Below are 26,460 nucleotides of genomic sequence, written 5' to 3'. Positions count from 1 at the left end.
CTTGGTATTAACATACCTTGTAAGTACTATAGCACTCTATTTTAAGTAATTTTTGAGATTTTTGTCTTGATAATTGTGAAAGGGGGAGAAAAGGGTTAGGGTTAGGGTTACTGGTATTTTCGTAGGTATGTGTTTACTTTGCATACCTCTGTAGTCAGATAGGAAATATAATGAATCCAGGTATGTATGAATAGTCTATCAGTTTTAATTTGCATTTATACATACATGTACTTATCTTAAATTACCATGTTTCTTAATGGTCTACATTATTTAATAGGTAATTTTGATTTTTTTCTCTTTTTATCTAACGCAGAATTGCTTCTCGGTGGAGGGAGAAGATTTGAGACATGACTTTGAACGCTTACAACTGGCCATGGAAATGGTAGGGTTTCTTCCGAAGACAAGAAGACAGTGAGTTTATTTCTTGTATTCTTATATTCCCAGTAGAGAATAAATCACTACATACATGTCTTTGAAAGATTTTTTGTTCTTTTTTTTTTTTTTTTTTTGTGTGTGTGTGTGTGTGTGTGTACTGAGGATTGAACCTGGCTACATCCCCACTCTTTCATAATTTTTATTTTGAAACAGGGTCTCACTAAGTTGCTGAGGCTGATCTTGAATTTGTAATCCTCCTGCCTCACATTTGCTGGGATTATAGGCATGTGCCATCACTCCTGGTTATTTCCTTTGATTCTTTCAAACAGTTTTCTAACTAATGCCTCAGATATATTTTTTTTTTTTTTTTGGTTATAAGTTCTTTGAGAATCCAGAGAAAGCTGGAGCTCTTCTTTTTTGTAAAATGTACAGCCATAAACATTCATTGTGCCCCTGAACGCTATCCATGCACCTTACTTTAAAAAAACAACACAAACACATACAAAATTTACTGTATAATGCTACTTTTATAACTCCTCTTTTTCTGTATCAGTGATCTTACTGTTATGCATACCTGACAACAAAACACAATTTAATTTTGGTATGCAAATTGAAACTTGTTTTCTTTAAAGCTCTGTTCATGTCCTGCCTTTTTTGAATGAAAAATTTCCATAATTGTGCTTTGTTATTACCTTCTGTATTTTAAAAATATCTGACCTATTGTATAGTTATTTACTGTCATCACCTAATATAAGGTTATATTCTTGAGGCTGGGGATATATAGCTCAGTTGGTAGAGTGCTTGCCTTGCATACACAAGTCCCTGGGTTCAATCTCCAGCACCACCAAGAAAAGTACTTTTTGAAAACAGGGATTCTTGTTCATGTTTTAAAATATTTTTTATGTTGATTTACAGTGCTTTGGATTACTTATATGACATAATTGTTGATGGATCACATATTTGTGTGGGAGAGCATTAATGTGCTGATTATTAAACCCCAGATGTGGAAACAATATAGTTAGCCACCATATAAACTACCACTAAAAATAATTGTTGAAAAAGTGGGTCATGAATTTTTTATGTTTTTTGACCTCCGTTAGTTTTTTTTTTTTTTTTTTAGTCATGGGGATTGAATTCAGGGGCACTTGACAATGAGCCATATCCCCAGCCCTATTTTGTATTTTACTTAGAAAAAGAGTCTCACTGAGTTGCCTGGCATTCCCCTTTGCTGAAGCTGCCTGACTTGCATTAGTTTTTATGTTTCTGTTGATATTGAGTTTATTTTCTACTTTATTTCTGTAAACTTTAATGAATTATTCCTTTACAATGTATATTTTCTTTGAATCATGAGAGTGATTCAAACATTTAAAAATTTTATGTTATTTGAAAAATTAGACTCATGAACTAGATGTTGATTCAAAGTATATCTGGTTCCTAAAGCAATATTTTTGCTTTATTTAGAATACTTCCTAATTTTAGGAAGACAAGTAGTTATTTTCAAATGGTAAAGGTACAAAGTTATATGTATTTAAGAGATTCAGAAAGGGCTTTTAAATGAAATGATTAGCTGTGTTAAATGCCTCTGAAATGTCAGATAATGTCATATCTCTTCCTAGCTGTGTGGAAGTCCTTGGTAACCTCTGAGATATATTAGGGGGTAGAAGATGCTAAATGTGGTACTAAGTAGGAGTAACAAGGTTAAAACAAGTGATTTAATATTTTACTAAGCTTACTTTGAAGAGAAGAACATGTTGAATCTCAGCAGTTTATTTAAAATAAGAGAAAGATAAAAATGAGAGTATTTTGATAGAAAGTTCTTCTAGTTCAGGTGAGAGAGAGTTAACTGGAGTCAATGGGATATAGTGCAAAGGTAGATGAATTGATTATTTACTGGAGGAATATGTTCCTCTGATATAGGAACTAGGCACACGAGAGAGGATCCAGTTTAGAATATTTCACAAAGGGATCTAATTATTAGATAATATACCGCTCTGGCCTCATACTTAACAAAGAAAAAGCATTTTGAAACATGATTAATCATAAAAAATAGCCACAGATAACTGATAAAAATGCAAATTCTGAGGCCTTTCCTTCAGAGATTTTGTTTCAGTGTTTCTAAAATAGTATGGGGAAAATGCATTCCAGACAGAAACAATAGTATTTGTAAACACATGGACTTGTTAAAATACTACAACAATTTCAGGCAAGAAATCTCTTGAGAGAAACAATATGTGAGGTGAATAGGGAGCCTACATCCTGGGAACAAATTTTTACCCCTTATACATCAGATAGAGCTCTAATCTTTAGGGTATACAAAGAACTCAAAAAGCTAAACACCAAAAAAACCCAAATAACCCAGTCAACAAATGGGCCAAGGACCTGAACAGACACTTCTCAGAAGATGATATACAATCAGTCAACAAATACACACAAAAATGCTCATCATCTCTAGCAATCAGAAATGCAAATTAAAATTACTCTAAGATACCATCTCACTCCAGTAAGAATGGCCCCCATTATGAAGTCAAACAACAACAACTGCTGGCGAGGATGCGGGGGGAAAAAGGTACATTCATACATTGCTGGTGGGACTGCAAATTGGTACAGCCAATTTGGAAAGCAGTATGGACATTACTTGAAAAGCTGGGAATGGAACCACCGTTTGACCCAGCTATTCCTTTTCTCGGTCTATACCCAGAAGACCTAAAAACAGCATACTACAGGGACACAGCCACATCAATATTTATAGCAGCACAATTAACAATAGCTGGACTGTGGAGCCAACCTAGATGCCCTTCAATGGATGAATGGATAAAAAAAATGTGGCATATATACACAATGGAATATTACTCAGCACCAAAAAATAACAAGATTATGGCATTTGGAGGGAAATGGATGGCATTAGAGCAGATTATGCTAAGTGAAGTTAGCCAATCCCAGAAAAACAAATGCCGTATGTCTTCTCTGATATAAGGGGGGTGACACAAAATGGGGTAGGGAGGAGGAGCATGGGAAGAGATTACCTCTAGATAGGGAAGAGAGGTTGGAGGGAAAGGGAGCGAAAAGGGGACTTGCATGGAAGGTGGAAGGAGACCCTCATCTTATACAAAATACATGTATGAAGATGTAAGGAAAAAAAAAAGAATAGTGTCACCTTAGATTGGGTAGAGAGAAGTGAGGGGAGGGGAGGGGATGGGGGGAAAGGAAGGATAGTAGAATGAAATAGACATTATTATTACTGTGTGAACATATGTGACTGCATGACCAATGTGATTCTGCAACCTGTACACTCAGAAAAATGAGAAATTATATCCCATCTGATTCAAATGTAAAAAAAAAAAAATCTTTTGAAACAACTACATAACAAATGGTATAATACTGGAACCAAGGTCATGTATAGCACTTTGCAGTAAACAGTGACTTTTAATTTATTTGTAGTTATTCTCATGTTTCTTGTTTTTCTGAAAAGTATTTGTACTGGTATTTTGCTTAGCAAGAATTTTAGAATGAAACAAGCTTTGAGAATGCACATTTTCAATTTGTAAGTTGTGCTTTTATTTTCACAGGATATTCTCTCTCCTCTCAGCAATACTACATTTGGGTAATATCTGCTATAAAAAGAAGACATACCGGGATGACTCCATTGATATCTGTAATCCTGAAGTTCTGCCTGTTGTATCAGAATTACTAGAAGTGAGTGATGACATTTTCAATTAGCAAGAATTTTAGAATGTAGAATTCTTTTTTGTGTAACTATTTTACAGATATATGTGGATTAATGCTTTTTTAAAATGATTTTATTAGATATTCTTTCTTAATAGTGTTTCTAAAAGATGCAGTTTCTCCTGACATCTGCCTTACTTTATTATTGAGTGTGCCAGAATTTATAGACAGTTGTGTTTTCTCCTCTGCCTCTACTTGCTGCACACATTTATAATTGCTCAGTTTGTTAAATAGGATGAATATTTCAACTCTAGACTTTATAATATTGTGGAAAAATTTATGTTTATTTTGCTTTTTCCAAATCTGAGATTTTTCTTCTCATAGTGAAGATTTTGGTTAGATTATTTTACTTAAAAGTGGGGTTTTGGAGTAGGTGAGTAAAGATAACTGCTTTTTTCTTAATGGGTTGAATATAATTTGAATGTTCTCATCTTCTACTCATCTTTCAGATTCACCCTATAAGATGGAATGTTGTTTCTTACAGACCCTCTCATCTGACAGATCAAGGAAAAATATATGTATATTCTAACTTGTGTATATACACATATCTATAAATATTTCTATATGTAATCATCTGCATCTATATAAAGCTAAGCATGACTTCATACTGAAGTTTCTAAAAATCCATTCCTACATTAATCATTTAGTCTCTCACCTTGCATATCTGTTAACTTCTCCTCAAACAATGAGAAACCTTTTTACACCCTCTGCCATCCATAAATGTGCAGTTAACAATGTTATTTTGTAGTAGTTATTTGTGAGAAATAACTTTGTCAAATTGAGTATAGTGCCATGGACAGTTCTTTTTGTCTTTAGTCCTAGAGATTTCACTAGTTTCTAAAGTTGCTTAGATTGTCTTCTTTTCCTATCTTCTTTCTTGAGATTTTTTTCTTGTATTTGTCATACAGTTAGTAAAGTCTCTTGTCATGGTCTTTCCTGGAATTTCCTAATGTCTTGATAATTAAAGAAATTTACATACATTACTCTGTGCTGAATGGTTTGACAAGGACACGAAGCCAGGTATCCCCATTATAATGTTATACAGAATAGTTTTACAGGTCTAAAAGTTTCTCTGTACTTCACCTATTCAACTCTTCTCTCTAAGTTGGTAACTTCTTATCATTTTCCTGGTGGTATAAATTTGTTCTTAACAGAATGTAATATAATGTAATTGCAGTGTAATTGGGATGATAGAGCATGTAGGTTTTCAGAATGATTTATTTTATTTAGTAATAGGTGTTTTAAGATTTATCCATGTCTTTTTGTGGCTTGATAGTTCATTTCTTTTTACCTCTGGGTAATATTCCATTGTATGTGTGGGTATACTGCAGTATGTTTATCCATTCACCTATTGGAGGAAGTCTTCTTTATTTCCAGTTTTTGGCAGCTAGAAATTATAGCTTACTGTGCCTTTTAGAAGTTGAAATGTTAATATTTTCAAATCTTGGTTCATTTGCTACTTCATTGAGAGTAAACTTATTAAGTAGTCTAAACCAACTCCCTATGCATAGAACATCTCCTTCTAGTTGGTATAGTTTGGGTTTTGTAGTATAAAGTTAATTGTTTTCTAGTTGTGTCCATTAGAAGGGTGCAGTGCTCTTGGAGAACCGTGGATGCCTCCTTCCTATTTATGTAAGCACAGCAAGACACATGACTGGGCATTGCTTTTAGTTATAATGAAATGACATCCTGGAGAAAGGGGCAGGCAAAGAGAGTATCTTAAATTGGAACTAGACTCACTCGTTGGAAAGAATTTTTATGGGGAGATGGACTGTGGTGCCATAAGATTATAATTTTGAAGGTCTGAAGGTCAGAGAACAAATAATATTTCAATCAGGCACTTCAGGTGATATTTTGGTCAGGCATTTGGTGGTGTTATAATACTGGACAATATGACTGGTTGGTGTTATTTATATCCAGGCCTTCAGCAAGTATCAGAGCTTCTAGACCTAGTGAATTATTCCTTTTCTGGTGAGACAATGATAAGATAGTCCAGGCAACTTCAAAGAAAAAGGAGAAATCAAATTCTGAGAATTGGAATTACCAGTATCAAAGATGTGATTTGATAGCATTTCTTACTTTTAACCAAACTACTTAATCCAAACTACTTAAATTTATTCTTTTGTGTACTTTGAACTGGTTCTAGGACTGAAGGTTGGTATTAAATAGAAAGAAAATAGCTTCAAATTTGTCTACCATGATACACTGCCTGTAATTAGGTCTTAGAAATTATTTTAAAAATTGATGGCCGGGCTGGGGATGTGGCTCAAGTGGTAGCACGCCCGCCTGGCATGCGTGCGGCCCGGGTTCGATCCTCAGCACCACATACAAACAAAGATGTTGTGTCCGCTAAGTACTAAAAAATAAATATTAAAAAATTCTCTCTGTCTCTCTCTCTCTCTCACTCTTTCTTTAAAAAAAAAAATTGATGGCCACTAGTTGTTTAAGATTGATAATAATTGAAGCCTTAAAGCTTTGGTGAACTGGCTTAACTTAAAATTTAAGCTCCTTAGTTAAAATTTAATATAATTTCCCATTTTCCTAAAGTGATTCAGTTCAGTGATAAACATAGGTAATTTTGAAGAATAGTTTAAAGGTAGTGATTTAATTTTATTTTTTCTAGTTTTTAAATTTGTTATCTCATGCAGCCATGAATATTTTTATTCTTTTGTATACTAAAGCCTATTTGGATAGATTTTGCTGGTGAGATTAAGTGAAATGTGAAAAATCTCCAGTAGATTTATTGTAATTATGGAGGATGTTTTTTATTTTTTTTTAGAAGAATCTTCATTACCAAAAGCTGTTCAGTTTTTATCAGATTTTGTATTTTGAGTATATTTTAACATCTGCTCAAATAATATAAAGAACGGGTTTTTAATTTACATACAGTTTTTCAGTTAGATAAACATGAAATTTTGTACATTGAATAGTGAATCTACTGGTGTTGGGTTTGTATTGATAACGTAAAAATTTTGAAAGTCATATGTGTATATCAAATTATTTAGGAAATTTTAGAGGTAGCTGATTCAAATATCATGAATTTATTAATATTTTCTTTAGGATGCTTACCAAATAAAATAAGATTAATGTGTTTTCTGTGGTTGTGCATGTGTATAGATCTATGTATTATATCTGTCAGGCTTTAGTGCCAGCAGAAAGCCAATTCACCAAAATGACTTAGGTCATTTTCATTCTTTTTCCTGTTTTTAAAAGAAGGATCAATAGTGTGTTTTTGAAAGGTTTGAGAGATCAACCTTATGAGAGTTTTATTGGATGCTTTTCCCATTTGTTCCATGTTAATGAATGTTTTATTACTTTTCAAAGCTGATGTGAATTATTTTAATAATTTTTATTTTTCTAAGAAATGATATGTTAGATATCTAAAATTAATTATTTTTGATTTCCTTATAAATATTTTATTAATTTGAAATTTTTTCTCTTTTTGAATTTTGTTTCTCTCTTAAAAATTATTATTTTAAAATTATTAATTTGAATTTTTTCTCTTTTTGAATTTTGTCTCTTTTTAAAAATTTTTTTAAAAATACCTGACAGTAGCAGAATGCTTTACACTCATTATTACCCATATGTTTCTCTTAATTTTTTCTTTTGTGTGCAAATTTCAGACTTTATTATAAATGCTCTACTATAAAAAATCATTCGGAAATTTGACTTTTTAATTTGATATTATATTTTTGAGATTTTTCAATTCTGATTTATATATTCTAGGTTCTTTTAACTCTTAAGATTTCATTGATAAAACACAATTTATATTTTTTTTGTTAGTGGGGATTGAGCTTGTTGAATTTTTTACTAATAAATATTTATTCTTTAAAAAGATTTCTTGAGTCTACAGCATAGATTTTTTTGTTGTTGGTGATGTAGTTGGGGATCCAGGGCCTCTTACATGCTGTAAGCCTGTGCTCTATCACTGATATATACTGCCACCTATTTTTAAATATTTATTTTGAATAATTTTAGAAATGTACCATATAATATACCTTTGGTTTTTTCTTGCATATGTTTCTTCTTACCTGTCTTAGTTTTGTTATTTTTTGAAACCCAGTATTATTTGCATTTTTCAAAGTATTTTAAATATATCTATTAGGTTGGGTGCTTTGTATTTAAACTTCATTGTGCATTTTTAGTTTTACTGTATTTTGTGAAGGTAAGGTGCCTCAAATTATTTGCAGTTTTTGAAATTTGAGAATTGAGCAATGGATACTTTAAAAGAGGGCATATACATATTTTTATGGTGTTATATTTGCCAGATACTTTCCTGTTGAATATGGTTCAAAATTATCCTTTCATGGCCAAGTTTAGTGATAGGTACATGCCTGTAATTCCATTGACTCAGGTTCAAGGCCGGCCTCAACAATTTAACAAAATCCTGTTTTAAAAAATAAAATGGACTGAGGATGTGGCCTAGTGGTAAAGTGCACCTGGGTTCATTCTCCAGTACTTAAATAGCTGTGAAAGGATTTTTTTTAATCTGACATAAATTGCTGATAGTGGGGATAATACTTCCTTCTAATATTTTATAACTCAGCTTTTCCTTATAATGTAACATTATTTTGCTTGACATGGTTTGATATTATGTTGTCTCCATAAATTTTTATGAATGTAATATTTTCATTACATATTCATGCTTTTATAAAATATCTTTGTTTTACCATTTTATCATCCTCAGTGTTATAAAATTTAAAGGCCTGATAAAATCAAATATAGTCAAGGTTTGAGGAAATAGGAGCTTTCAGTGTTACTGTTCAGAGAGCACATTGGTAAAAATTACATATAGGAGTTTGGTAATATCCTGTAAAACTGAAAATGAGTATTTTATAAACTGATAATTTTATTTTTAAGTTTGTTCATTACAGGAACTCTTGAATTCATATGCAGGAATATTCATTGTAGTGTATTTTCCAGTTGTGCAAAATTGAAAATAGTGTAAATGTGATTATAATTACGATAAATAGAAGACCATATTACACACAGGTATTATTGGTATGCTGTATAGCAATTAAGTGAATAAGCTTAATCTAAATTATAAACATAATTATATCTCAAAAACATATGGCAATATGCTACCATACAGAAGAGTTAAATTTATTTGATAGTATAACATCATGTTTATGAATACATTTAATACATATAAAAGTATAAAAACAAAAACCAAAATGATACATATCAAATTCATAATAGTATAATTACCTCTGGGAGACAAAGTGAGTGAGAACAATGGGAGTGTCAACTTTATTTTAAAGTTTAATATCCATAGATAAAAATAAACATCTGAAACATAAATAAGGGCTTTTTGAGAACCTTCCTGAAATTCAAGAAGTACTGTTTTTCATCCTTGTCTCTAGTTGTGGTGTTGTGATTGTTTTAAATAAAAATTTTTTATTACTATTCTATATTTTCTATATTTTGCATAATAAACTTATTTTCTGTTATGCTCAGAAAGCAAATTTTAAAAAGACCTGTTTATCTCATCTACCTTGTTTTGGTTTTTAGTGGGGGTAATGGGAGTGAGTGAGACAAGTTAAATTCTACTTTGACCAATGTTCAAATTGCTGGTATTTTTCTTGGATTTCCTTTTTCTGTATTGTATATTTACTGATCCCATATAATATAATATTTTTTCCTCTGTTGGCTTTTCAATAAAATAATTCAACCTTTGTCATAAATATCATATATTGAATTTATTTTTTTGCTGTATAGGTTAAAGAAGAGATGCTATTTGAAGCATTAGTAACGAGAAAGACGGTGACAGTTGGAGAGAAGCTTATTTTACCATACAAGTTGGCAGAGGTATGGTTTTCATTGAAATCAAAGCATTCTAGACATTCTTAGGAGTTTGTGTTTTTCCTCTTAACAAAAATTAAAATGACAATTAAAAAAATCTGTTTACTGACACATTTTCTAGGCCCTTGAAATTTGATCATGAATTTTCCATTCACATAGAAACTGAATGTGATTTTAAGTAGGAGCTTTAAGTTTTTTTCCCCAAGGATCTTTCTTCACTGATCTTTTTAAATTTTTTCATCATTCTTAAGTTTCATATATTTTTTAAATTCTCTAAATTTTTATTAATTTTTTCACAGCTTAATCCTTTTGTGAAAAGGAAAGAATTTGAAGAATAAGTCGATTACATTTTTTTAAAAAACAGCATTAAGTTTAATATTATTCATATGAAGTAGACAGAGGGTAGAATTATAAATTATCAGTGTTTGTTTGATCTCATTGATTATTCCTTCTTGAGACCTCATTTTTTCCGGTTACCTTCTAGCACATTATGCTTTGCTGGGTTACTTTTTTTGTGGTGGGCCCCGTATTTGTAGTTCTTTTTGCTTGCTTTTTCTTTTCTTCTTAACCTCCAAAAAGGTGGGTACACTAGGTAGGACACAACCTTTGTCTTCTCTGTATTCTTTATCTACATTATCTCACTCACTCTTATGGCTTTAAATAACATCTGTATAATTTGCCAGGTGAAATTTGTGTTTATTACTATACTAAGTGTATAGGATAGTGTGTTAGTCAGCTCTTTGTTGCTGTGTGAAAATACCTGAGAAAAATAACTTATAGGAAGAAAAAATTATTTTGGCTCATGATTTCAGAGGTTTTATTTCTTGGTTGGTCTACTCTATTGGTTTGGGCCTCCAGTGGGGGAAAGCTGCTTACCTCTTGGCACCTAGGAAGCACAGAGAAAGAAGCAGCAGCTTGAGACAAAATATACCCTCTCAGAACCTACCCCCAACCCTGTGACTTCTTCCACTTAGCCCCTACCTCTTAGAGTTTATATCATCTTCCAATAATGCCACCAAATTATGAATTTATCCACTCATCATTCAATCACTTTCTAGCAACCCCATCTCTGAAACATTGCTAATAAATTGGGGACTCTATCCTTCAACACATGAACCTTTGGGGAACCCTTCATTTCTAAATGATAAATAAGAAAATATTGAAAATCCATTGATACAGGGGAGTTTTATGAAGGTGATGAGAAACTATAAAATAGTATATGAGTGAGATGAGAAGATAACACAAGTGAAAAAATTGTTTTTGGGCCTTGGAGAATTTTTTTTTAGGCTAACATTGATCATTTATCCCTCTTTTGGGTTCCTCTTAACTATGTCTCTGAGTCTGTATTTCTTCTTATGTCATATCTTACAGTTTCCTACTCTGATAGCTCCTTTCTAAATAGTAAAAAAACCCAAACCTTTAAGAGTTTTGCCTTTTTTTCATCAAATGTTTGGTGCTTTTATATTTTGTAAACTTTTTTTTATTATAAAAAGTTTCTTTATATTTTACCTTTAAATTCAACTTCTGAGTTAAAAAACCTTTTATTTTTATTTATGCTTGTTTGGTGTATTATTCGTTTGATAAATATTTGAAAAGACCCAGTGCTCAGAAATGTGCTAGCCATTAGTAGTTTTGAAATGGGAAGCATTTCTTAAATGTTTTAGTATTTTACTTGAAGAAATACTGTTAAGTGTTTTAAGAAAAAAGTTTTCTTAAGACTGTTTTTTTTTTTTTTTTTTTTAAGGAACACTTTGGCAATTTGAAGAATTTATTTGGAGGGAATGTTAGTTTTCTATAACTGTGTAGGAAACTTAGCAACTTAATACAATATAGATTATTATTTTGGCAGTTTTCAAGAGTCATGACTCTGGGCTTAGATTAATTAGGCACTAGGCTGAAATCAAGATGTCCATCAGGGCTGTGACCTCATCTGATGCTTGAGGCTCTCTTCCAAATTTAGACTGTTGACAGAATTTAGTTTCTTGTGATTATAGGACTAAGGTACTGATTTGTTGACTTTCAGGCAGGTATTGTTACCAGCAACTAGAAGTTGCTGGATGCTTCTTGCCAGTGGCTCTATCCACAACATGGCAATTTGTTCCTTCATTGCCAGCAGGAGAATCTCTGATACCCTTTTTTAAGACTGTTTTGTATGGGCTGTGGCTGTGGCTCAGCAGTAGAGCATTTGTCTTGCATGTGTGAGGCCCTGGGTTCAATCCTATGCACCACATAAATAAAATAAAAAGGTATTGTGTCCACCTACAACTAAAAAAATATTAAAAGAAAAAAAGATTGTTTTGTAAGCCAGGCCCACCTATTACTTTGGAATAACTAAAAAAATCAGCTGATTTGGGCCCTTAATTATATCTTTAAAATCCTTTCACCTTCATAATGTAACATAAATTAAATGTAGGTGAGAAATCCATTATATTTATAATTTATGCTTAAGTGAGGGAAGATATTATACAGAACATGGACTCCAGGGAAAAGGAATTTTGGGGGCTATTTAGGACTATTTAGGCTATTTAATCTATTTTAGATTCTGCAAGAGTTGATGTAGAACAGAGTTTAGAGGCTGTAGGAGAAAGATTTTTGCTCTGCAAGAAATGGTAACATGCCAATAGAAACAATATGGTAAAATCAAGAGGACTTAGTTATGACTTGAATAATAGAGGCAGAAAGAAAAAGGAGATGTAAAAAAATGAGTTCCAAGTTTCAGGCTTGAATAACTAAGAATATTGGTATTCTTCAGTAAGATAGGAATCACTAAGTGAAATCTTGCTTTGGTGAGAAATACTATGTAGTATTTGTGCTTATTTAGGTTAAGTTATGATAGATAGGACTACATTGAGAAAAAGGTGATAAAAATTGAGAGATATGGCATAAATAGATATTTATTAGCAGATCTGGGTTCTGTATAGTGATGGTATTTTATAAAAATGATACTTATAAACAAGTGGGTAGGTTTTAGTTTTAATTTGAAAGTTTTTTAGGTAAAATGTGTTCATAAAATTTATTATAATAACACATTCTTATATTCTGTGTTTTATGCTTATTTATTTAATCTTAAAATATTTTAGTTTTAGTTAGAGTTTGATCAGATTATCTTCATTTTTATTAGCTTCAATAGTTATTGTATGTATAAAGTATACAATATAAAGTTTTGATGTACATAGACATAGTGAAGTTGTTACTACAGTCAGGCAAATTAACATATCTGTCTTCTCACATATCTATCTTTTCTTTGTGGTGACAGAATCTGAAATCTGTTCTCTTAGCAAACTTCCAATATGCAATACAGTACTATTAACTATAGTCATCATGTTGTATGTTAGATCTCAGACTTACTTGTCCTATGTAAATGTAACTTTGTATCCTTTCACTCACATCTCCATGTTTCTTCCCTCACTTTCCTGTTTCTGGTATCCACTGCTCTGTACTCTGCTTCTATGAGTTTGATTACTTTAGTAATCTCATATAACTGGGATCATTCTGCATTTGTTCTTTGGTATTTCACTTTGCATAATGTCCTCCAGGTACATTCATTCATGTTGTGGCAACTGGCAAGATTCCTTCTCTTTCAAAGATTGTTTTTATCCCTATGGGAGAAAATTGCATGTTATTCTATTATGCTGTATACATTTTGCTTTTTGGTTTTCTTCTTTGATAATTTTTCAAGATGCAGAATTTTAAGATGACATTGCTTTTTCTCAAAATTGTTAAAAGAATTTTCATTTACTTTTTAAATTTCTAGTTTTGTAGTTAATTTGATACCAGTCTTCTCTTTCCTTTCCAGAAGAAACTAGAATATATAAATCAGAATTGAAAAATCTCCAAAATATAATATGAAATTTAAAAGTCAAATTTCAGAATGATTTATACAGTAGAGCACTTATAATAATTGAAATTAATTCATAGGTTGTATATAGTATCTGTAAATCTCCAATTTATGGATGTATATCCTGCAGCCTAAGAATTGAAGTGTCATGACCATGGTCAATGCAGCTAGAATAAATAAAGATATTTATTTATTTATTGTAAATGAATCTTTTATTTTATTTATTTATTTATATGTGGTGCTGACGATCGAACCCAGGGCCTCACACATGCCAGGCAAGTTAAATAAAATTTAACTACCACTGAGCCACACACAACTCCAGTCCCAACAGTGCAACTCTCAATCATTACTGTTTCTTCTGTACTTCAAAGCAGAGATGTAATATACATTTCTGAATGTATACCTGAATATACAGTTTTCAAAATAAATTCCTACATAATATATATGCATAAATTATTGAGATTTGTAGTCTTCTAATGGACAGGATTCAATTCTAATACCTTTTTTGAAAAAATAGACTTCTGTTTTTATAAAAATTTCAATCTTACAAAAAGATAGTACATAAGAATTTCCGTAAACTAGAGAAATCTGGAAATAGGCAGTTGTTACTATTTCTGGGTATGAAATACTTCTAGAGGTTATTGTGGATGAGGAGCTAAGACAGTGTATGGTACTGTGATGGTAGTACATATATGCTTTATGGTGTGAGAAGGATTCCACAGGCATTAATTCCTTTTTTGCTCTCAGATTTATTTCTCTGCCTCGAATATTCTTCTGGTAAGGTCATTTGTTTGTAAACTTTCCATTATACTTCTGTTCCTAGGGGAAATATATACCCTAATTTTCAGTAAAAATTTTTTGAACTGTGGATGACCTAGTTTTATTTCTGTATTATGGTAATTTTAGCCTGGATTCCCTGAGTTGGACTAAATTAATGAGTACATATGGAAAATTTCAATTATAAGCTATTTATATTGAGAGAAAAATTAGCTTTTATTCAGTATAGTAAGTTTTTTTTCCCCTGAATGACAGCAGAGTATACTTTGTTGTAGTATCTTAGTCAGATTATTATTTTGCACTCACAACCCTTTTCTTGTTTTGCAGGCTGTGACCGTGAGGAACTCCATGGCTAAGTCTTTGTATAGTGCTTTGTTTGACTGGATAGTTTTTCGAATTAATCATGCACTTCTGAATAGTAAAGATTTGGAGCGAAATACCAAGGTAAAAATATGTTGGGTTATGTTTTCCCTAGAAAACTGTTTTAATAAACTGGTTAATACATGAAATTTTAAAGCATAGAATTATGTAGAGTAGTATAGCATTGTTTTTGTTAAATTTTTAAATTTGTTTTAATTAGTATACATGACAGTAGAATGCATTTATGCACTTTGATATATCATAGATAGGATATAATGTACATGTTCTGAGTATACATGTTATGAAATTATATTAGTCATGTAGTCATATATATTTACATACAGTAATAATGTCTGTTTCATTCTACTATCTTTCCTATCCCTACCTCCCCTCTGCTGTCCTCCAGTCACTTCCCTCTACCTAATTTAAGGTAATGCGATTCTTCTCTAGGGTCCTCCCCTACCTTATTGTGAATTAACATCTGAATGTTAGAGAAAACATTTGGCCTTTGGGTTTGTGAGATTGACTCATTCATGTTAGAGTATAGTTTGTTTTTACTTCTGTTTTCAGAGGAACTGTTCTGTGTGTCTTTCCAGATCTTTTTTCCCTGTGTATTTACATATCGAAAACATACACATACAGAATTGTTTTTTAAAATATAAATAGAACCATTCTATCTATATTTTTGCAAACTATTTTTTAACAAAGTCTCTTTATGTACATTCCATGTCATTATATGTCTGGACCTCATTATTTTCAGTAATTTTGAAATATATGGTATGATGTGTAAAATAAATCTCATTAAAATAAGTAATTTTTGTTTAAATAATACCATAACAAATAATATTTTACTTAACTCTATGTACCTTTCTCTAGGATTCATTCCTTAGTGTCAAATTGCTGTATTTAAGGATATATGTATTTTAAAGATTTGGCAGCTACTCCTAAATTGCTTTTCAAAAAGAATTGTATACTTCTACCAGCAGTATATCAAAGTGCCTGTTACCCTACACTTTTATCCATATTGGGTATTATCAATATTTACATAATCTGATTATGAAGAGAGGAATTTCCCACTTTTTTCCATTGTTTCCAGTGATGAAAGTTGAGTGCCTTCCTGCCCTGGAGATGTGGCTCAGAGGAATAACGCCTGCCTTGCATGCATCATGTCCTGTTCAGTGCCCAGCACTTGGGGCGGAAAGTTGAATGCCTCATTTTGTTTTCTCTAGTTTCTTTTCTGTATTATTTTTTTTATATCTTTGTGCTATTCTGATGTTTATTTTTTTTCTTTTGGTTACTCCTTTTTAGGAGCTATTTATTGTGGACATTATGGAGACTCCACTTGATATATACTGCAAATGTATCTTCTCTTTTTTAGTTACCTAACTTTTTTTCCCCCAGAATTTAATTTTAATTTTATGTTTTTACTTATTTATGTGGCGCTGAGGATCAAACCCACAGCCTCACCTGTGCTGGGCAAGTGCTCTATCACTGAGCCACAACCCCAGTCCAATTACTTGACTTTTAAGGTTTGTTATGTTGTGTATTTTTATGCCTGTGTTTTAAATTTTTGCACAGTTAATCCTGTCATTCTTTTCCTTTCTAGTCCTGGGTTTTATGTATTTATTTTACTTATATAGGAAGGCCTCTTCTAGTCCAAGATTTAAAAATATTTAGCATTATACTTTTAGAATTTCAGTTTTTATGTTTAGACTTCTTTTCCAGTTGGAACTTGTTTTTAATGTGGCAGATTAGTGGTAGTTAACTTCAATCAGTTCTGATTCACTTTTCTCAAAAACCTTTATGAAATAATCTGCTTTTTCAAACTGATTAGAAATGTCAGCTTTAGTTTAATCTTACTGTTTTAAAGGTAAATTTGCTCTTAAATTTTCATGGTTTAAGTAAGCCCACAGCCATAAAATTAATTTGAATTGCAATCTGATTTATCAAATTGATTTCATTTTGAAGGGCATTATTTTAATATTTCTTAAGGACCTAGACTTAATCAATAGAATTAAAATACTCCTAGTACAGACTTCTGAAATATCTTATAATTTATCATTCACTATATTAGTTTGTCTGGTACATCTCCTAGTTGCAGTGGAGAAAACTTATTTTCAGTTAATCAAATTGTCATAACAAGTGTTTCAAGAATGTGATAGAGTGGTGAGATGGATGTTTATGTACAGGGATTAGAGCTGAATCTGTGTCAATCACAGTAAGAAGTTATTTATAGAATAAGTTCTAGGAGTCAGGTGTGGAAAAAAGTTACGTATGATTTCTAGAATTGAAAAAGTAAAATATTAAAAAAAATGAAAGATTAATCTCTTGTGTACTCTACCAAGATTGGAATGTTGACTCTAGGGAGCAGACATTGAGAATGAGGAAAGGATTGCTGTTTTATTATAGTCTTTTTTGAGCTAGTCAACATTTTAAACTTTGTATTTTTTGTTAAAGTAATACTTAATTTTAACTTTATGAAATTATATGCTTTTATATCTTGTTTCATTCTTAGCCTGGATAAGGCTGATTAATAAACTTGTTATTTTAGTTTTTATAGTAGACCTCCATTTATTGGGAAATAGAAGTTAAAATAGGAAAAATTACATGGTTTTCTTGGCATTGCCAAGATTACCTGGCTTCTGCTGATCCTTCACTTTAGTAATCTTGATTTTTTTTTTTTTTTTTTTTTTTTTTTTTTTTTGTAGCTGCTGTTTCCATTCTCTTTTGGAACTAAGGTTTTTCCAAGTTTAAGAACTTCTTTTATTTTTTTCAATTATGATAATCTTTTGCTAGCTGTGTGCTTTGTACATTCTTTTTTTTTTTTTAAGGTTCTAGGAATTGAACCCAGGTCCTCTTTCATGCTAGGCATGTCCTCTACCACTGAGCTCCATCTCTGGCCTGTGCTTCATGTATTTCACAAAATTACATGTGTTAATTTTTGTTTTGTTGTATCAGGGATTGAACCCAGAGCACTTAACCACTGAGCCACATCCTCAGCCCTTTTTAAAATATTTTTCTTTATTTAGATATAGGGTTTTGTTAAGTTACTTTAGAGCCTCGCTGTGTTGCTGAGGCTGGCTTTGAACTTGCTATCCTCCTGTTTCAGCCTCCTGAGTTGCTGGGATTACAGGTCTGTGTCATTACACCCAGCTACATGTGTTAAAACTTTGATCTATTTTTATTGTTATGATAAAATGTGTTAAGAATGGATTACACTCATTAAAAATATAGATATATTTTTATGATTAGGACAAAAATAAAATAAAGAGAATTAAAATACTTCTTAATTGTGGTATATTTTGCTTCAATATTGTGAAAAACAATCCCCTCTCTACTGCTTTATAAATGAGCATTTTGTTATTAATATTGTATTTTACTTAAATACTTAAGTAAATTTGAGCCTTTTTAAACCAGAATATTCTCTTGTTTTACAGACTTTGTCCATTGGTGTTCTTGATATATTTGGGTTTGAAGATTATGAAAATAATAGTTTTGAACAGTTCTGTATTAATTTTGCTAACGAACGTTTACAGCACTACTTTAATCAGCATATCTTTAAGTTAGAACAAGTGAGTATCCAAATATGTATATCTCACCTCATATGAATTTTAAGTCATAGACACGATAAGCATTTCAAATTTTGTATTTCAGTACAAACATTGTGGTGTTCATAGCATTATAAGCAAATGACAAAAATCAAAAGTTTTTTTTTTTTTTGTTGTTGTTGTTGTTGTTTTTTTAAAAAACATAGTCACCAAACAGATTTTCTAGTATGAGCTTGCTTGAGTGCATCTTTATAGGGAAAGATGGTGGGTTTGTTTAGGGTTTTTGTTGGTAGCGTTGATTTTGTTCCTATGGCCTTGGTCACTGTGTGTAATGCTAAGTATGCTCCTTGGATGCTTTTGGTCCATTAATTCTAGGATGGGATAGAGGAACTTATTAATAGACTCTTGATTCAGCACAGACTGTGGGTCCAAGGACAGTATACAGAAATCAAGATGGGCAACTAGATACTTGTCATGAAAAACTCAAGATTGATAGTTTAAAATAGTGAGTTTTCAGTTTCCATGAGAATTGTAACTGTAAAGGCAGGGTCAAAAAAAAAAATGTGGGCTTTTCTTCCAACTAAATATGAAAGCAATAACAGATTGAGATTATAACTCAGGATTTCATTTTGTGTAGGAGGATGTAGACAGGAGCAAGGTGTATCATACTCAATTTTAAGGAAAATACTAAAGAATGGAAAATGAATAAAAAGACCACAACAGTTAGTAGGTCTACAAAACTGGGGAAAAGAAGAGTTTGTTCTGTTACCCAGCCTTATCATTGAGACTTGTTGCCTTCTGTCTTAGCTTTGTACTCTATTTTGCTTAAAGGGTATAATGGCTTGTTAATAACGGCACAAGGAGTATTAATTTTGGCCATCTTGATGAATGCTTAATATTTTAATTAAATGTAACCTTTTAGCTAGACACTGTACTGGAGCTGTTAAAAGATAATTAAATATAATTAAACTTCTAGGTAACTCTTAGGTAATGTTACTTATTAGGCAGTCATTGTTTTTATTCCAGTTTATATATGATGCATAAAGCCAGTTTTCAGTATTCTATAATTCTTATATTTTTGATTTCTTCATTCGTTTTTGCGGTTCTGGGGATTGAACCCAGGGCTTGCACATGCTAGGCAAGTACTCTACTGAGCTACACCCTAGTCCTATATCCCTTGCTTTTTAATTAAAAGCTGAGCTGGGATTACTGTCCTGGTCTGTTGATTCAGTTCTGTGCTCTTTTGACTAGATCAGGCTAAATTAATATCTTTTATGTCTTTCAAATAGATATATGTGCTGGAGGAGTAGGGGAATGTATTTTTTTTTTTTTCCGGTGGGCACAACATCTTTATTTTTATGTGGTGCTGAGGATCGAGCCCAGCAACCCACGCATACCAGGCTAGCACACTACTGCTTGAGCCACATCCCCAGCCTGGGGAATGTATTTTGTTGACTATATTCTGTCTCTTCTGGAGGAAAGCATTATTTGCTCTGTAGATCATTAAGCAGAAGACTAGTTAAAATGCTTTTGTAAAAGAAAGGTATTCTCTTATTGTAAACTGAAGTTAATCTGTAACTGTTCTAGACATCTAGATTAAATATAGAAGAGCCATAAGAAATGCCTAGGCCATTAACATTGTATACAAATAAGAACATTTTATAGAAAATGCATTCAAAACTACCTGGGAATGGGTGGTCCTCATTTACTTGATACCTTGAATGTCATAATTTTTGACAGAATATCTAAACTCTGTTATTCTATTTTTGTTCTCAAGAATTCTCTATTTTATCAGCTAGTGGATATGTTTTAATATAGTGTGTGGAGCATTTAAAGATCTTACACATCTTTGCCATTCTTTGTTATTTTCTTTCACTACTTCTTCATGTTTTTGTATTCAAAATGGATTTTCTGGGAATAAGAGATTCAAGGCTGGGCTGGGGATGTGGCTCAAGCGGTAGCACACTCGCCTGGCAAGTGTGGGGCGCTGGGTTTGATCCTCAGCACCACATAAAGATGTTGTGTCCGCCGAAAACTAAAAAATAAATATTAAAAAATATTCTCTCTCTCTCTCTCAAAAAAAAAAAAAAAAAAAAAAGAGAGATTCAAGGCAGTTTAAATATTAAGTGTCTTATAGTGGGTAACATTTGTACCTGTTATGAGATGGTTACCTAGTGACTGTTTGTTAAATTCAATTGAATACCAGAATCAGTTAGTATCAAAGATGTTTTTGTAGGAAAAAAAAACTCTTCAGTATGAGAATTGTGGTTTAGTTCTAAATTTTGTCCAAAAGGAATATATAGGCATGTAGGATAGGAAAGTGATAGATTCATTTCCATGTAGGATGACACATGCTATAATCAGGCATAAAGTAAAATACTATATTGATTCATCTACATTGAGTTCCAGAGGTGGTTCTGGAATATGATTTTGAATAGTGAGTTGGAGCTCACAAGATTGTCAATGGGGTAAAGGTATTTTAGGCAAAGGTATACATAAAGTATATTTAAAAGTGGGACCTTATATTATCATGCAGAGAAGATTAGAATTTTTCTTTCAGAGAGGGAGGAGCTATTTGAAGTATATTTGGTATGGTACTTGCATTTTAACTGTGGAAGATGGACTGAAGAGAGTGAACTGGAGGTAAGGAAACAATCTGCACAAGCCAGATGAATTAGTCTTGTTCAGTGACTTTTGCATCCTGAATTAAGATAGCGGCAGAGATTATGTGCAAGGTTTCTGAGATATGAAAATGTTTTCTGTTATCATTTCTGATATTATCCTCTTCTTGCTCAGAATTATCCTTCACGTCATTGGTATTCATCAATAATAGTCATGTGCCATGCATTGTGCTAAACATTAGAGATAGAAAATGTAGAGTTCAGGGATCTTATTTAAGTAGTTTTTAATCCAGCAAGTTTTTTTTTTTTTTTTTTTTTTTTTAAGGGGAAAGCTTTTTTTTTTTTTTTTTTTGCAGCTTGGCCGGGGTGGGGCATACTAGGGATTGAACTCGGGAGCATTTGACCACTGAGCTGCATCCCCAGCCCTGTTTTGTATTTTATGTAGAGACAGCGTCTCACTGAATTGCTTAGTGCCTCGCTGTTGCTGAGGCTAGCTTTGAACCCATAATCCTCCTGTCTCAGCCTGCTGAGCCCCTGGGATTTTAGGTGTGTGCCACCGCGCCTGGTTTGAGCTTTTTTTTTTTTTTTAATTTGTAAAGTTTTTGTTTTGTTCATTCTACATTTGGTGTTGTCAGACTAGAAAATTCTGACTAACTTTGTGGAATAACACCTCTAAAACTGAACATTGGATTGTTTTCAAATGAATGAAAGAAGGAAATCTAGGCAGGTGAGCCCAGATGATTCTTTGTTCTAGTAGAGTATTGATGATTCTAAATGAATCTAGGCTTGATGGTCTGAAGAACTGAGCAGACTTTTGTACTGAGGAAGTCCATGGATATTTCTATAGACAGGTTGAGACTCTACCCATTAGTAATAAAAGATAAGCTAGGAATAGATAGGCATCATGGGGATTGATGTTCAGTTTAAGTCATCTCAGTTCCCGATTTGGTGTAATTAGTGTAGAATTTCAAGTGTTCTTAGTCCTATGTGCCAAGAGCAGATTTGCTTTCTACTGGAGGAAGAGATCATCCAAATGCTAAAATTACCACTGTTGAAAAGAAAGGAAGAGAGAACTAAGAAGAAAAAAGACAAGGGGTAAACCAACATAATTAAAAACAAGAGCAGTGAGATAGTAGTACAGTAGGGGATCTAGATAAAGATGTCATCAGACAGGGCTTTATGGTTTCAAATATTTTTTAAAAGAGTAATACTTTTATTAAAAACTAGTCCAGAAAATACCCAAAATCTACTACTGTGAAATTAAGAATATAAGATTGTTTTTAATAAGTAGATTCAGGTTAAGAGAAAATTAGTGATCTGGAAGGTAGAACACAAGTGTGTGCATGTGCACATGCACCTTCCTCACTGTTACTGCCCAAAGCACACATTTGAGGAACTCTAAAAATCCAAAAACATAGAAAACATAGAGAGGAAACAAAATAGTATCTTTAAAGATGCAGCAATAAGAACGGCAGTCAGCTTTCAGAGGAAATAGTGGAAGCTAGGATATAGTGGGATATTTTCCTTAAAACTGAATCATGTTATTTAGGCATTATTAACATATCCCCAGTTAGAGTTTGGAGGTATAGGAAGGAATGAAGAGCAGTGAAAAATATTTTTAAAAGTTGGTGAATCTAAGTGAATATTCAGCTAACTAAATTGGAGCAAGGTAAATGCTATAATATTTAAGTAGAACTAAAATGCCTGAGAAGAGTAGCATATAAATTAGGGGAGTAAATGGAATTTTAGGTATTCTAAGATTTTTTACTGCTAAGTTACAGAATATTTTATTTCTGTTAGACATTGATAAAATATTGAACATAGGCATATCACAAAAGGAAATATTTAAACAGGCAGTTAACATGGAAATGTTTTTCTCTTATTATTTGTTTTAGACAGCTTTTTTTTTTGCTGCTGTGACCAAAAGAACTGAGAAGAACAATTTTTTATTTTATGGTACTAGAGATTGAACCCAGGGCCTTATACATGTTAGGCAAGAGCACTATTACTGAGCTACATTCCCAGCTCTCTGATAAGAACAATTTTAGAGGAGGAAAAGTTTATTTGGGTCTTACTGTTTCAGAGGTCCCAATACATAGACAGTTGCCTCCATTCCTTGGGCCTGAGGTGAGACAGAACATCATGGCTGGAAGAGTGTGGTAGAGGAAAGCAGCTCAGAACATGGCCACTTGGAAGTAGAGAGAGAGAGTTCCCTTCACTACAGACAAAATAGTTCCCTTCTCCCACCTCCTCCAGCCATACCCTTCCTGCCTACTGTTACCACCCAGTTAATCCTTATTGGGATTAATGCATTGAATAAGGCTCTCATAAGCCAATCATTTTACCTCTAAACTTTATTGCATTGTTTCACACAGTAGCTTTTGGGGGGACACATCATACCTAAACCATAGCATTATTCATCACAGCAATTGAAATTAAAATCACAATCAGATCCCTAAGGCATTCACCAGAATGATTAAAATGAAAAAGACTGATTAATACGAGTATTGAAGAAATGTGTTGGTAGGGAAGCTACCATATGATGGTTTTGTGAATTGGCACAGCCACTTTAGAAAACTGTTTGGCAATATTTGCTGAGTTAGATATGTGTAATTTATAATCTCAAAATATATACAGATAATGTATAATTTAGAAGAACCAAAAAATGAAATTAAACATAAATACGTATATATGCGTGTGTGCGCACACACACACAAAAGTTTTGGGTAGAAATGGTCGTAATGGCCTTATTTTTTAAAAAATATTTTTTAGTTATACATGGACACAGTATTTTAATTTTGTTTATTCATTTTTTGTGGTGCTGGGGATCAAACCCAGTGCCTCACATGTGTGAGGCAAGTGCTCTGCCACTGAGCCACAACCCCAGCCCATGGCCTTATTTTTCTGTTTTTTTTTTTTTTTTTTTTGTGGTGTTGGGGATTGAACCCAGAGCCTTGTGCATGCAAGGCAAGCACTCTACCAACTGAGCTATATCCCCAATCCCATGGCCTTATTTTTAATGGCCAAAAATTAGAAGTAAAAGTAACATCTGCCAAAGGAGAATCAATGAGTAAGTTGTTATATGTAAATACAGTGGAATACTCTACAGAATTAGTTCTCAAACTCAAAATGTTGTTTCTCCTCCTTTTAGCATCAACATATCCAGGGAACTTGTGAGAAATAAAACCCTAAGTGAATTCCTATACCTGTTTAATTCAGAAATTCTTGGAATGAGGCCCATTGACTGTGTTTTAACAAGCCTTCCATATGATACTGCTATACATTAAAGTTTGAGGAGTAACATTCTGTGTCAGTTTGGCATACAATTTCTGAAAAGGATGAGATTAAATAGGTCCTTTCAGTTTTTTTGAACAGCATGGTTTCAACTTTGCCGTTACATTGAGAAAATACACAACATATAGACAGTCCATAAATGAGTGATTATGTTTTTTATGACCTTTTTCCTATAGCAATTAAAATGAATGAACTTTGAGTGGCTTCTAACAAAATGTATGTCTCTGAAACCTAAATTAAGCCAAAAAGTCAGACAAAAATAATTATATATTGTGTGAGTTTATTTAGATAATATCTGTAAACAAATAAATCTTACCAAATATATTAGAAGCTGGCATTGGGTAAGAGAATTGGGTAAGTTTTTTTGGAAGGGGACTAAGGACTACTATAATGTGTAAAAATCCTAATGCTCTTGTTTAACTAGTATGCTTGCTATCCATGCTACAAAAAGGTAGAATGGCAGGGTGGTAAGTGGTGCTTTCTTATCACTTGGGGGTGACCTTTTAATAAAAATTCTACTCTTGTGAACATTTTAAGAGAAAATAATTAATACTTACTTTCCTAATTAGAGTAATTAATTTAAGGTGAAAGTTTCATAGGGACAAATAAAGTATTTCCCAGTAAAAAGAGTAAGGAAAAATGGGTGCTTTGTACAAGGGTTTTACTGTAGCTGCTCAAGACCTGAGTTTTGGGATTTTTAACCTTGAAATTTGAGGCCTTTTTGTTAAAGTAAAAATGTACAAAAGATTTTCTTTTGCCAAAATTCAGTATATGAATTCCACATGATTTGTGAGTGACTTCCCACTTTCCTGAGGAATTCTATTTTATTAAATTAATTGTTGATGATCCAACAAATGCAGTCCTTTTGGTAGTTTAGAATCATGTAGGGGAAATTAGGCTTCTTACTTGTGTATTTTCCTTAATGGAGTAATCATATGGTGTGACTAAACACCAGGCCTAAGTCTTGCTTAGAAAAGTTTCAGAAATAGGATTCTAACCACAAAATTTGGTTGCATGTACTTAAAAAAAAAAAAAATGTTTTCTATTACTGAGCTGCCTCTGTAGTTCTTTTTGAGACAGGATCTCACCAAATTTCTGCAGCTGGCCTCAAATTTGCAGTCTTCCTGCTTCAGCCTCTTGAGTAGCTGGGTTTACAGGAGTGTGCCACTGGATGGGCTTTCTTACTTTGCTCAATGTAAAGAAACAGAGACACTGTATTAAGATTAGTAAGCTGATTAATAAGCATCTTTCCATTATATGGATTGTGATTTAAAAAGAAAAAACAGACTGTACTTTTCAGTCCTTGTTATCATATGCCTATCATTTTCTGTAAGATGAATAAATTATTATTTTGTTGTTTGATTTTCCTAGGAGGAATATAGAACTGAAGGTATCAGTTGGCATAATATTGATTATATTGATAATACTTGTTGCATAAATCTTATTAGCAAAAAACCAACAGGATTGCTCCATCTGTTGGATGAAGAAAGCAAGTAAGTATGGTTCTTTTCAATATTGTTATTGGCCATTGGGCTTTTTATGCCTTCTTAAGTTTTAACTTTCTCGTTATATTTCCAAGTAAAGGGCTAAAGGTTCTGTTGTATGCAGTTATTAAATATTTGCATTTCTTGATAAATAGGCTGAATTTCACTACTGAATTTATTTTTTCTTTTTTGCAGTTTATTTTGACAGAGTTTGATGTTAGATTTGTTGACGTATTTTATTTTTGTTGTGTGTTCTGTTCTTTTTGAATTTTTATTTATGAGATGTATTTGTAGTTTTCATGTTTAGTAAAAAAGGATATCATGATATATTCATGATGCCTGTCATGACTGTGTTGGTGGTAAATGGCAATATATGCCAAATATTTTCTAGTCTGTACTGTTCAGTATAGCAGTCCCCCAAATGGGGCAGTTTTAGAGCCATAAGTCGAGGATTTATACCCTATCTCTATTACCTACTCTCTGCAAATCTCCTTTTTTTTTTTTTCCCCCTTTTGGTGCTGGGGATTGAACACAGAGATGGTTTACCACTGAGCTATATCCTCAGCTCTTTGTATTTTTTATTTTGAGACAGGGTCTCACTAAGTTGCTTAGGGCCTAAGTTGCTGAGGCTGTCCTCT

The 26,460-nt window shown here is 32.4% G+C and overlaps 1 protein-coding gene across 1 annotated transcript in view; it reads left to right on the top strand.

Annotated features, from left to right (window-relative positions):
- The window catches only part of Myo9a (myosin IXA), a 263,115-nt gene that overhangs the window by 75,851 nt on the left and 160,804 nt on the right, over window positions 1-26,460 (top strand). Inside the window, exons 7-12 of the mRNA XM_076851030.2 lie at window positions 314-411; window positions 3,942-4,068; window positions 9,817-9,906; window positions 14,843-14,959; window positions 18,313-18,447; window positions 25,710-25,831. Coding sequence (XP_076707145.2) covers window positions 314-411; window positions 3,942-4,068; window positions 9,817-9,906; window positions 14,843-14,959; window positions 18,313-18,447; window positions 25,710-25,831 — 689 coding nt within the window. The remainder of the gene's footprint in view (window positions 1-313; window positions 412-3,941; window positions 4,069-9,816; window positions 9,907-14,842; window positions 14,960-18,312; window positions 18,448-25,709; window positions 25,832-26,460) is intronic.

The sequence above is a fragment of the Callospermophilus lateralis genome, chromosome 3 (genome assembly GCF_048772815.1).
Source record: "Callospermophilus lateralis isolate mCalLat2 chromosome 3, mCalLat2.hap1, whole genome shotgun sequence".
NCBI classification, from domain to species: domain Eukaryota; kingdom Metazoa; phylum Chordata; class Mammalia; order Rodentia; family Sciuridae; genus Callospermophilus; species Callospermophilus lateralis.
The sequence above is the reverse complement of the archived record's forward strand: the minus strand, read 5'-3'. Positions and strand labels throughout refer to the sequence as shown.